The 13677-nt window shown below is 44.2% G+C and overlaps 1 protein-coding gene across 2 annotated transcripts in view; it reads left to right on the top strand.

Annotated features, from left to right (window-relative positions):
- Positions 1-13677, top strand: part of GALNT16 (polypeptide N-acetylgalactosaminyltransferase 16) — a 60441-nt gene that overhangs the window by 21702 nt on the left and 25062 nt on the right. For both annotated transcript variants that reach the window (XM_015287595.4, XM_001231964.7), the window contains exons 2-4: positions 5523-5698; positions 8553-8651; positions 12723-12790. In XM_015287595.4, coding sequence (XP_015143081.1) covers positions 5523-5698; positions 8553-8651; positions 12723-12790 — 343 coding nt within the window. The remainder of the gene's footprint in view (positions 1-5522; positions 5699-8552; positions 8652-12722; positions 12791-13677) is intronic.

Here is a 13677-nt window from a genome sequence, read left to right as displayed (position 1 = left end):
CAGCAGGCCTCAAGATAGCCCTGAGCTGATGCCAGTAGCAAACCTCTCATGACCAGTTTTCTGCTGTGGGAGCTGATCAGTTCAAGTTGCTTTACGTCTTCCACTGTGTTACTTCAGTCGGTACAATGTGCAAACAAAACACTCAGATCAATTTCTGTGCTCCTCTGTCAGCGCTTCTCAAAAAAAAAAAAAAAAAAAAAGATGGTTCTATTTAATTGTGGTCACTTCTATTAACATTTCATAGCAGAAGTTCTTTAAGAGCGTGGTTCCCAAACCACATTTAAAATGCTTTACGCAGTTAAGGCATGAATAAAATAGGCCCTACTGCTGCTAGGCACAGCCTCTTTAAGTATTCTGTGCAATTTTTCAGAGAAGTATATGGGTTATTCCATGAGGCATAACAGCTATGTGTATGCTGGGATTCGTAAACCCCCTATGGGAATGCAACACCCCCTCTGAAGCAGCTGCCTCTGGCAATTGACATTTGAGACATCTTGTAGATTCAGCCCATCAACAGTAGCCTGCTCCCTGGCAAGTGTGATCTCCTGGGAATTTCTTGGGATCTGCTGCAGCTGCCAGTCGCACCCTTTCTGAACACTGTGTCATTCAGAGTCCATGTGGAGCGTCTCCAAGTGCTGCTGCACTCCTCAGCAGCCTGGTTGCTGGTAGTGCTGTGCTGGCCTGTCTGCTCTGAGGCTTAGCGTCAGGTCATGGGAGCCGAGTATGGAGCAAGAGGAGTGAGTCCATTCAGGGAAATCTCACGTGTGGATACCAGTGACTCCACAGGGGTTTTCAAAGGTGACTTGCTCTGAGTGGAGGTGATGTGCTCAGCCAGCCAGCTGATAACTAAATCCTAAGGGGGGAAGCTAGCATTGAACCAGTTCAGAGAGGAACACCTCTGCTGAAGGGGTTTGGGCCTGAAAGGCTGGTGGGAGGGAGGTGGCAGCGGTGTGATAGATCACCTTAAAGCCCATCTACTTACAGCCCCGTGCTGTGGGTGGGGACACCTTGCGCTGGATCAGGCTGCCCAGGTCTCCATCCAGCCTGGTCTTCAATGCCTTCAGAGAAGCTGGGGATGCCCCATCCCTGGGCAGCTGTGCCAGAGCCTCACAGTTTCTTCTGAATATCTAATCTAAATCCTACCCTCTTTTAGTTTACAGGCATTACCCCTTGTCCTGTCACTACGCTCCCTGATAAAGAGCATCTCCCATCTTTTCTGTAGGTCTCCTTTAAATGCTGGAAAGCTGCTATGATGTCTCCCTGGGGCCTTTTGTTCTCTAGACTAAATAATTCCAGAAAGGTGTGTAAGAGCTGCAAAGTACATGTCCACTTGTATAATACTGCTGTTAAGCTAACTTCACAATAACTGTAAAATGATGAATTATCGTTACTTTTGAGAGGTTTGCAGATCTTACTCTGGATGAGTAATGATTCCTCTTGGCTCGTGGAATATGGTTGTCCTTTTTGAATTTGGCAAAGCCTACTGTTGCAAAATAATAATAAAAATAATTTTTAAAAAATGTTGGGACCGTGAGTTCCCAAATTGCTCTAGTTTTAGTGGCTATTTTCTCTATGTTGGAATTGGTGTGTTTGTATCTGGTGGCAGACAGCAGCAATGTATGTACGTGAATGGTACTGTCTATTTTACAGTCTTGCTGCCTTAGAACTGATAGGCCTACAAGTGTATCACTGTGCTGGTTGAGAAATTAGGCCCTCAAATAGTCACAGATATGCATAGCATTAATTCTTCTCCCTTAATAATACCCTGCTTGTGGTATTCATTTCATTACTAAAACAGTTGCTGGTCCCTTTAGCCATCTCAAAACACAAATAGCAGTGTGCTTTCAGCATCAGCAGAGCTATTAGGTCCATTCTGTCACAGACAGGAAAAAATGTATGTGCAAAAGAGGAACAGTGAAATGAGACTAAGAGTGTTTACACTGTTTCCTGAAATTCTGGTATGTGAGTTGTGTTGGAGGTCACAGCAGTGTTTGGGTCAAACCTTAGTTTGTGCAAGCTCCTTTGCTAATCCCTAGTCTAGACGCTCAGTTTTCCATTGCCTGTTAATCTTCTGCATTAATGTAGTGATATTTTTTTTTTGGTCTGTCACAGAGCATCAGTCGGAAGGAACTGGGAACGCCTGCTCCTCTAACTCCCATTTGTAGTTTCAGCCTCAAGCATGGGGATCTGGGGTGTGTAGCCGTATAGCTTGTGGCAATGAGCTGTCCTGTTGATTTTGTAAAAGCCTTAACTCAGCACTCAGCTGTACGCAGTGTGCCTTTAGCATACCTCAAGCTCATGTATGCTTACATTAACTTTTTCCTGAAGTGAGAGGAGTTAATGTGAAGGGAGAGAAAGCAGGGGGGTTGATGTCAGTCTGCCCACCTCAGAGGAATTTGTGAAGGGCTGTCTACTATTTCACAGAGAACCTGTGCTGTTCCTGCTAAGTGAGTTTTGAATTAATAGTGATAAATGTCCTGCAGTCAAGCATCTATATTTTAGGGAAGGAAAGCAAGTCGGTCCTCTGATGATAAGCTTTATGTTCACTTTGCTAGGCTTTGTTGTAGCTGTCTGGGCACAACTCCGGGACAGTGTTTGCTGTCCTCAAAAAACTTTGCTTTCACATTGTTCATAATGAATTGTAATCTCTGAAGAACTCTTACTTGCAGTTTCCTCTGTTTTGTCCTGCTGAACTGTAGAGGTTTGCCTTTACTGAATTTCATGTATTGTTTTCAGACAAACATAAGTTGAGATAATTTTCAGTTCTAATCTGGAGTGTGTCTGATGTTTTTTGCTGGATTTTCTTTGAGTTTGATAAACCTACTTAGTCTTCAGACCCAAGCCATTTATGAACAAACCCCTGACACCTGTGCACACCATTGCCCCCCTGCTCTGGCAGTGAACAGCTGGTGATTCAGCTCTGATGATGACTTCCATCAAGGCTGCTATCTCTCTAGCTTGCTGATGTTATCTTATAAGACCGTATCAAAATCCTTACCAAAGTCACGATACGTTGTATCTACTGCTTATTCACACTCGTAAGACTGATTACTCCATCACAGGAGAAAATAAGATTGGTGTGACATGATGTGCTCCTGCCAAATCTCAGCCTGCTGCTATGTGTCACCCTGTTATCTTCTTGGTGCCTGCAGGGGGGCTGTTTGATTAGTTGTTGCAGTGTCTTTCTGGGCACTGAAGCTAGGCTGTCTAAGCTATCATCCCCTAAATGTTCCTTCTTTCCTGTTTAAGGACAGTATGAAGAGATACCAGTCAAGATAAAGATGGGAGGTGTTCTTAACCAGCACCTGATTCCCAGCGCTCCAGCACTCATACGTCAAATTTAGGAAGAAGTAATGTCAGAACTATGCTAGCTAGATGAATTACCCCTAATAGTTCAAGCATCAATGTGTCATTGCTCTGAGGGCACCAATGGACCTGCTTGTGCCACCCATGGGCCCACAGCACAGTATGGCCATGGCCTATGCCCAAGGGAGGTGCCTGGAGGCTGCCCTGGGGAGCCCTCCCTGTGCTGTGACAAAATGGCTTCTGAAGGCTTGCAGCTGCTGCCAGCATTTTGTGCAACATTCATGGCAATGTAAACCAAACCCAGCTGTTGCTTTTCCAGGGCCTGGGAAGGCAGAGATAAGTGGTAAAGGACCAGTGAGTGGCCGCAAAAATATTTGAAGAAGCATGGTTAGCTTGGCTTTTGCTTCACATCAGTGTTGTTTTCTAGGTTGGGAAATAGAATTGGAAGCTTTGTTTGACATAACTTTTAGTGTAAATTAAAAGACCAGAACATTTCAACTTTTAAAGGAGCCGAAGTTGTTATTATCTTCCTGCTTGTGCTGAACATAAAACCTGAAGGGAGAGTCCAGAAGGCAGGGTTCGGCATCCCCAGTGAGGTGCCTGCAGCACTGGAAGAGAGGGTTGTCTGCTAAAGCATGTCTGAACCTAAACCAGAGTAAACCCATATGCAGCAGCTTGGTTGTGCAGTGATTGAGTATGTTGCTTGGTACTGAAAGTAGTGCAGCTTTATTTCCTGTGCCAAGACATTTTCTTCATTGTTTTATGATAAGAAAGGGAAGTCTGAGCATTAAGTTGACCTCGGCTATAGTAGGCGTAATTTTATTGGACTTCTCCATCCTGTCCTTAGTCTGCTCTGATTGTCCTATCTTCCACCTCTGCTGACTGACTGCTGGGGTTTTGCTCAGCTGTCCATGGAGTCGCTCAGATCTGTAACACGAGTGGTCACGCTCAGTTTGCAGTTCATCAGTGTACATGAGTAGCTGAATTTGTTTATTCTAATGTGCATTACCTTGCATTTGCCTACACTGAATTCCATTTACTGTCACCTTATTCAACTGTCCACGCCTCTTAGGGTTGTCTGAACTGCAAAACAGCCCTCAGAGACGAGTGCAGAGACATTTTTACCTCAAAATGCTCTGCTGCTTTGGGAATTTGCCATGTGTTGGGTTTCTTGAGTTGTTTCCCACCCTATTAAGATGGATTAAGTGAACTGCTGAGTGATGTTGATGACCAGTCTGTGGTCTCTTGCCCCCTCTTGAATGTAGCCACATAGCAGAGGGAGAAGCATGATCAAATCTAATATTAGAGAATATCCAAACTGTTTTAAACAGGGGGATCTTGAGATCTGGAGATTTTCTGCCACTTCCTATGAGTTGCAGATATGCCAGAATCTGCCTCTTCGAGCAGTTTTAGGGGGAGCTCCAGCACACCTTCATACAAGGCTGGAAGCATTTTATGGCTTCTTCATGATTTCATCTCTCAAACTGCTACCAGAGACAGTTTGTTAAACAACTTTTGCTGTGTAAATTATCCCAGTTTCCCAACCAGTGGCCGTAGTGAATGGTCCTCATGTGCTGGCATTGCACGGATTCCATGACCCAAAAAGGGGAAGTTAAGAAGCCTTCAGAGAGTGGAGAGGGGATAGCCCAGTTGTTTTAGCTTGTGTGTGGGACTGGGGATGGCTGTATGCAGTTTTCAGTTTTATTCTGGACTTCTGTGATACTGTATGGTGAGGCACAGGGTGAACCTGCTGAATCAACTGTGACAGTGTTTGTATGCAATAGCGAATGATGAAAAGCTGAAAATGTTTTTTCCTCAAAATACTGTTTTAGCCACGTTGGCTGGAGCTGCTCTCAAACCCATGCTGTCTGGTAGAGCTTCCAAATACCTGCAGTCTCACGTGTCCTGTGTAACAAGAGCTGCAGAGAATTTGGCTCTGCCTTGGCCATCAGAAAAGCAGCTTTCAACCCAAGCTACTCAAGTCTGCAAGGATAGCAAGGCCTGCAATTTTCCTTGGAGAAGGCAATTGTAACATTACATCTGTAAGGTTTCCTGCTTTCTTTTCCAAGCTCTTGTCTGTCCTGCCTTCCTCCATACCTGACCCGTTTCCTTACAGATGTGTCACAAATGGCCTTCCCTTAGTGTTTACATCTGAACGTGTTACCGGTGTTGAAACATCAATCAGCTGCTCTCCTTGATGCTTATCTCTTCTCTAGGTGACAAGGGCTCCCCAGGGAGAGAAGAACAGCAGGAGGGCTTTTGATGAGAAGGCTTATCTGTCCTCAAAGCTGCTGAAGGCTGGAGAAGACCCCTACCGCCAGCATGCTTTTAATCAGCTAGAGAGTGACAAACTCAGCAGCGACCGGCCCATACGGGACACCAGGCACTACAGGTACTGCACACTCCTTGCTCCAAGCCATGGCTGCTGCTTGCTGAGGGGAGTCCAGAACCTTCCTGCACTCTGCCCTGTTAACAGAGGGATGGTTTTAGTTTTTCTTCTCCGAGGTCTGTCTGTTACTTTGTTTTGTGGTTAACCTGGAAAGGTCTCAAATGCACGGAGACCCCTGGCTAATTCAGTCCTAGTGTGTTGCTTTTCTAGGGTATCTTCCCCCAGGTCTAAACGTCATCCTATTACCTCAGCATTTGGGTTTCAGCACAGCCTCTCTCTTGCAGCTCAAATTGCTCAACTGCAAGCTGTTTTTTGCATAAAATCCCCCACGCTCGGGGTTTCTCAGTGAGCCTCTGTCCTATCTGCAGGGTACTCAGCTGTTGCAGCATTGCTTTACTTTGGTGTTTCTCACCTGCTGTAAACTGACTGTCTAAATCTCATTTGGTGTGTTCTGAGTGTTATGGTTTGGATGAACACTGCTGAGGTGGGGATGAAAATAATGAGTTTTTCATGTTCAGACAGTGAATATTTCATGGCTCGCAAAGTGCTCCTTGTTCTGTCCTTGTTTCACTGGGGGTGAATTTATACTGCTGACTTAGCTCATCTGTAAGTTACTACCAGCACCCAGGTAATTATTTTGTTCTTTCTGTAGTACAGAAGGATAACATTGTACCTTGAAGATGATAGGCTTGATAGCAATAGAAAAGTGCAAAGCTGCATACTTCAAAGAAGAAAAAATAGAAGCAAAGTAACCATGTCAGAAGCACTGGTGTCTGTTTGAAACCTAGATGTAGTGTTGCAAAGCAACACCTCTTAACTGCTGGGAAGGGGAAACCAGGCATCTAACTTGATTGAAACTGCAAAAAGGGTGTCAGGAGACGTGGAGCTTTGTGAGCCTGCCAGCACTGACAGCCATCAGGGTGCTTTGTGAATGGAAGCGGTTGGGACCTTGGTTGTGAGATGAAAGTCTTGTGCTTCTGTTCCCCAGTGTAGTATTCAGGATTGGCTTGCTAGTGACTCGGAGGCAGTGGTGTATGTCCTCTGTTACTGACAGTCCCCCTGCCATGCACAACTACTGTTTTCTGTTAATCTGCTGTCATGTTCTGGCCTAGAACCAGCTCCCTTCAAAGATAAATTATTTATTTTGATCTGTGATCTGTGGTAGCATGCAGAGGATGCTTTTTGTGAAAAGCCCTACCTGTGCACTTCAGTCTAAAGACATATATATACTGTTCCCTGGGAATGTATGGCCACTTCAGGCCTCAGCTTTACGAAGATTCCCTTTAGCAATGGGGGCTCCCTAAGCAGCATATAATCAAGGCAGATAGATCTATTACCATGCTCCTCCTATTTGCAGGGGGTTTGGTTTGAGAATGAGGGTGTTGTTTTTGAGTACCATGTCATGTGGCAATATTGGAATGGTTGCTGCAGTGACAGCTTAATGCAATGACTTATTTCTGCTGGTACAAGTTAGATGCGGTTTGAGAAGGCCCTTCCTTCTGTCACAAATCGCTCTGGCTCAGTTCAAGGAGTCAGGGATGAATAGGGCACTACTGTATTTTTCCTTAGACGCCAAAGCTCAAATAGGGCATATTTGAGTCTACATCCTTCATGCTAATTCTAACTGAACATGTAGCTAGCTGGTTTTTGATCTGAAGCAAAGGCAGACCCAGCTTACAAGCACAAACTTCATCTTCATCCCCTACGATGCTCTAATAATGCTGAGAACTTGGAAAGTCTTTCTCAAATAATAGGCACACCAATGTCATGTTTTTCTACTTGCTGGTGACTTAATACATTTTACTTTCATTAAATCATGGAGTTATTTTGAAACAATAATAAATGTGATACATCTCATGTCTGATCCCAAGTTTTTCACATTAGTTTTTGTCAAGGTTTCTTTATATGCTTGAGAATTGATGGAAGAAGTCATTGTCCCCTTAACAAAACATTGCAATGAAAAATAACAATAGTTTAGAATAGTTTTAAACTAGCAGAATTGAGCATGATGATAAAAATAGTTACAGTTCAGTAATAGCCATAGAAGAATGGTGAGTAAACATAGAAGTACAACAAATGGCTTTAAGAAATAAATTGTATTCTGTCCAGTGATGTATTTAGTCTAAGCATAGCCTTGAGTAGTTAAGAATAAAAATAAGTCGCAATTCCAGAGGAGCAGATCAGTCCAAACCTGCCATTTCTAGCACCTGCCAGAATTGGATCCAAGATTCATAGCCATGAGTTGTTCTCCAGAATGCTTATTGTCCACAGGGTATAAGCAGTCTTGGTGCAAGCTGATTCTTCATTCTGAGGATGTGGATGAGTATACATACCTAACATTACGAAGTAAGATGGGAAGAATTACTTTCTGTTGCTAGCTGAGGTATTAATGTCCAGAAGAGAAGCTGAGGAACCTCAGCAGCTCTCTGGGGCAGATCGCAGAGCTTGATAGTGTTTTCCCTTCCTGTAAAGTCCAAGCCCCAATGCATCCTTAGCATGTGCACATCCTATGCATGAAGGAACTGGAGTTTACATGAAACACAGGCAAATTCATGGGCTAGAATCCACAGCGTTGAACATTTGTTCCCCAGGAAAGTCATGTGTTCTCATCCATAATGCATGCAGCATTATGAATTTAGGTACCAGAGCCTCAAGGCTTCTGCCTTTTAGCCAGCACAGTTCTTTTCAAGCCCTGCTGTCCTTTGTACAGGGGCTGCTGAGGCTTGTTGCAGCTCTGCTGTGCTGTTTCTGTTTTTAGCATATTAGTTCTCTTCTCCTCTGGAAGCTGTAGACATGTTGCCCCAGCAGCTGCTGGTAGAAAGTGTTTGGCTCATGCTTCTGCTCTTCTGCGTTGCAGGTGCACCTCTGTACGCTATGATACAGACCTGCCAGCTACCAGCCTCATCATCACCTTCCACAACGAGGCCCGCTCCGCGCTGCTCCGCACGGTGAAGAGGTGAGTTCCGTTGCAGGATTAGACGTTTTCCAGTGGTTATGCAAGGAAGGTGGGTGGACCTCCCCTGTACGCTTTGTGATCTGTCCTAGAGATGGCCCACAAAGATGGGTTTGGGACTTGGATTGGTGATGTGGGTGTTTCTTCAAAGAGAGTGTCTGCAGGTAGCTACTGTGTTGTTCTTGTGGTGGGATCATTAGCAGCCGGAAAGGGGCTGCTGGGCCTGCCTCTGCAGATGGGGAATGGTCAGTATGAGCTTGGTTTGGAAGATTGAGGGTTCAGAGGGGAACGGTGTGGGCTTCTAGATGTAGCTGAGGGGAGGAGCATGGGAGGGTGTGTTTTGTAAACAGAAATATGCAGCCAGTCTCCTGCCGGGGTATATGTTTCAGGAGGTGGGGCTATCCTGGTGAGAGCAGAGTGAGCAGTCTTTCAAGCAGAAAGCTGATTAAAAAAAAGCATCTGAACCTGATGTCCCACCAGGTCTTCCCTGGGGCTTTTCATATAGACCCTGTTGTACATACAGGGCACTTGCTGTCTTGTGCCAGTTGCTCCTAATGTCTGAGTATCAGCAGTAGCCAAATCTGTCAGGTAAATAGTAACATAGAGTCTCATCCCCAAGCAGAAGAAAGCGTGCAATTATCTGTACCACAAAGCAGTGCTCAGCTGCTCTTTCCCCTCCTCATCATCCCCGCAGAATCTGGGGAGGCTCTTTTCCTTTTCCTTTTTACATAAAAAATGTCCTTTGCCCTCGGAGTTATCAAGCCTTTGTTCAAATGGTCCCCGAAGCCTGCAAGCAAGTCCAGGAGCAGCTTGTGAAGGCTGAAAGGAGACTGAATTGTTCAGGTAGAAGGTTGAACTCATGGTATCACTAACAGGAATGTATTATTCATCATCATCACTTCTTCTCCTGTCAGGTCCTGTGGGCTTAGGGAAATGTACGTTGTGAATAAATAACAGGCTTTTCCAAGTTGGCCTCATGGTTAGAAGGCTGCGTTTCAGTCTGCCAGGTTTGGTACTACTGTATTTTCAGAGTCCTGTACATACTGCATTAACACATTTTGCCTTTTTACTTCTTATCATTCTCTTTTCATTTAAGCCATAAAATTAACCCTACACAGCCGCTGTTCAGAAAATGAGCAGATTTGTTTGGAACTACAGTGCTGCTAGTAGGACAACAGCAGGAGATTTCTGCTGATTATATCATAGTTCAGACAATAATTGGTTAGGTGCTCAGAAGATGTGGTAGTGTGATCCTTAAGAAAATCTCAAGCCAGTCAAAGAGAAGATGCTATGATAATAAAACGTAGAGAAGATGACATTCAAAACAGCAGCAACCCATAAAGAGAGGAATTGATATCCAAATCCTCTGTAGGTTATGTGTACTGATGAGCAGATGAATGTTGCCAATGCATAATGCTAGACTTGCTCAAAGCAGGATCAGCTTGAGTAGGTTGCTGAGGTCTATGTCCAGTTTAAGTATCTCCAGGGACAGTGACTCTGTAACATCTCTAAGCCTTCTCTTCTCAAGGCTAAATATTTACAGCTCTTGCAACCTCATCTCATACATGTGATGCTCGAGTCCTTTACTCATCCTAGCTGTCCTTTACTAGCCATGCTTCAGCATGTTTTTGTTTTTCTTATCCTGGGAAGCCCAAAACTGAACACAGCACTCGAGAAATGGTCTCGCCAATCTCTTAGATGTGATGTTCTGCAACCCAGAGTCCCCAGCAAAGACCCTGCAAAGTGGACCTAGCGGTTCAACCCTACAGTCCTGCTGCCACTGAAGCAGCCCTCTGATGGAGAGTTAGCTGAGGTCAGCTGAAAAAAAAAAAAAAAAAAAAAAAAAAAAAGGAAGGTCAGCTGGATGTCCTTTAGAGTGGCTTGGATTGGAAGAGACCTTGTAGGTCATTTAGGTCCTACCAGACCTCTGGCTATGGCTGGAGTCTTCATTGCCAGAGCTTTACACTCAGTGCTCCTGATTTACTCCTTGCTTACATCAAGTGTTAGAAATGTTCCTGATTTATCCCTGTTTGGTGAGCAGTCTCAAAGGATGAATTCTTGGGTTCTACAGTATTTGCAGTGGCACACAGCCAAACATTGGCTAGTAGCCTTTACGTTAAAGCAGAGGAGGTTTGTTAACCATATACAGAGGAGATAATTTCGGAGAAGAAAAAAGAAAAAACAATAGGAGATGGCATCTGTGAACTGATGGGAGATGGACAAATCAGCAGAGAAGGGAAGCTATTGGCAGTATTGAAATGATGTCGTGGGACAAAGTAAGGGCACTGACATTGAAAGAAGAAAGTCATGAGAAAAGGAGGGTAAGAAGGTATCCTTGTGATGAGAGGAATAGTCTCTGCTTCTGCTGTAAAAGAGAGATTAGCACTGGGATTTTGGAAGCCTAGTGATACATTCTGTGCCTAAGAGTGATCAACTGTTGTGCCAGTCTGTGCACCTCACTGAAGTGAAATGCTAGGACTGCTGTGTTACTTGTTTAAAAAGACAGACAAGACAAAGTATGAAGAAGGTTAAGTACCTTTTCCAAGGATCCACAGCAAATCATTGCAGAGCTGAGAGCAGAAGTAGGCATCGAACTCCTCAAGAATATTTCCTCTCTCTGCTGGGGGACTGAGTGAACAACTGAGGAAGAGAGAACCAAGTGTATTGCCTTTTTCTCAGTTCTGTTGAGTTGGAAGACCTGAAACTTGTGGAGAAAATGTGAGTATTGCTAACAGGGTAGCGAGAGAACGTGTAGAATACCTTTCTACAACAGTTATGCTGCAGGATGTGGGCAGTCAGGATTGTTAATGGTTTGTGCTAAGTCTGCATGAAGAATTTCAGTGCAAGGCAACTTTGTCTGTAAAACACGCAGATAATGGCTATTCTGGGGGAAGGGGCAATCATAAATGCAAGAAGGAACATAGCCCCACCTCCCACCCCACTATGCAGTGCTGAAATATCCAGAGGAGTATGAGCCAGGAGCAGCAAATGAGATTCAGCTTAGAAAAATGCAAGCTCAGTCATTTAGGGATATGTAAGCTCAAAATACAAATACTCTTGAGGTGTGTGAAGCAGCATAAATATGAAATGGAGTAGGATGTGATACTGAGCAGCAGAGCAGACAGGATTTTGCACTGTGGGACAGCAGAAAACTGAAGAAACTTGTGTGCAAAGCCATTGGTGATGCTAATTACCGTACAGTAATTTCTCTGTAGCCTTAGTAGGCTATTTCTGGGAGTATGGGCTTACTCTTGTGTTTCCTGTATAAAGGAAAACAAACAAACGAAAACATGCAAAATAAACAAAAACCAAAAGCAATTGAACAAAATAAGATAACCCAGAATATTTAAGCAACACTTTCTCTAAAATTGCTTGAAATCAGAAGAATAAGTGCCACTATGTTCCTTGTATGTGAAAGCCTGCATCTTGTAGACACAAGCCAATTGCAGCTCTGGTGGCATTGCAGGCCACAGTGGATCCCAGCCCAAGAAAAAGTCTATGCTCTCAGCGAGTGTCACGGCTTGAAAGAAAGACAAATAACAATCAAAAGAAGGGGAAAAAAAGACCCAAACCAAAACAAGTCCAGAATATTGCCAAAGAAAATTGCTTTTTTTCCTAAATAAGAGAATCAGTGAGAAAAGACTGAGAGCTTGCTGGGAAAAGTGGCAGCTCTTTCTACTTCCCAGTAGTGATGAGCTTTGTGCAGAGTCTGGTGGACAAGAATGGTTTCCTGGCTGCCACAGGGCTGTTATTGCTCTCCTCTTTGTCTCTCAGGAGGCGGAGAGCATGCTTCAGCATCCTTTGCTAGATGCTTCCAGGCAGGCCCTACAACCATCTTTCTAGCTATGGGATCCTTCTCAGGTTTGATTGAGATGCCATAGCTTTCTGGGATGTTTCTGCTTGCAGTTCAGCTTCTGATGGACCCATGTACAAAGAACTGGGTTACCTCTTCCACATTACTGAGCTTGGTATTCCTGCTGTAAAGTGTGGCACAGCAGACTTGTGTCAGTACAACCATTGTCATTATTATAGCAACTCACAAAGGTTGTCTTTTTCTTCTCTGGATCCCTGCAGCGTCCTGAACCGCACCCCTCCCAACCTCATCCAGGAAATTATTTTGGTAGATGACTTCAGCTCAGATCGTAAGTATGGACCTTTTTCCCTTGCATTTGTTTTTTCTCCTCCTGTTCTCCCTCTTTTTGGTTACTTTGTTCACTCCCTTCTTTCTCAGAGATTCCATCATGTCTCTTTGCAAAGGAGAAGGAAAAGGAAGCGGTATTTCTGTGCGTAGTTTAAATACATGCATGGTAGCGGCCATGGCAGAGGTGGATGGTGAAATTAGGTATTAAAACCTGTGAGGACCTCAGAGTCATGTTTGGATAAGGACTGAGCTGCACCCAACTATTGGAGCTGGGTGTTTCTGAGCACCTCTAACACAGAGTCCTAAGTGTCTCACATTCAGCACCTGAAAATTCCAATGCTGCGTCAGTGGTTAAAGTGTTCCAGATCAACACAAACGGATCTCTGGTACCAGTACTGCACAGGGCTCAGCCACAAACTGCCATTTAGGCTCCTGGATAGAAGAATTTCCACAAAGCCCCATCCTACAGTAATTCTTATTTTTCTTGCTGGCAAACAGATATCTATAGTTCTACAGCTGCTCTACTGAGGCATCTGAATTTTAGTTCACCACTTTAGTACCCATTTGAGGACTGACACTGAGTTTTAACATCTGCCTCAGTTTCTGCAAAGATACAGAGAGTCTATCGATGCTGGCAAGTAGTTACACTCAGAGTGATAAGTTCCAGAGTAAGTGACTTGATATGGATTCTTGTATGTACTTGAAATTGTAGCTTAGCCAAGCTGAGTGATGCTTTCTCTTGTAGCAGATGTCCAGCAAAATCTCAGTAGACTTTAATTGAGAGCACCTGCCACTTCATTTGGATAGTGCAGCGGCTGCCAAAGCGTCCACACAAGAGCAGTATTTTAGATTGCATGCATGTATCCTTGAGAGTGGAAATGCTCCTGC

Source organism: Gallus gallus, chromosome 5 (assembly GCF_016699485.2).
Source record: "Gallus gallus isolate bGalGal1 chromosome 5, bGalGal1.mat.broiler.GRCg7b, whole genome shotgun sequence".
In the NCBI taxonomy this organism is placed as follows: domain Eukaryota; kingdom Metazoa; phylum Chordata; class Aves; order Galliformes; family Phasianidae; genus Gallus; species Gallus gallus.
Note: the sequence above shows the minus strand (reverse complement) of the source record. Positions and strands in the feature narration are given on the sequence as shown.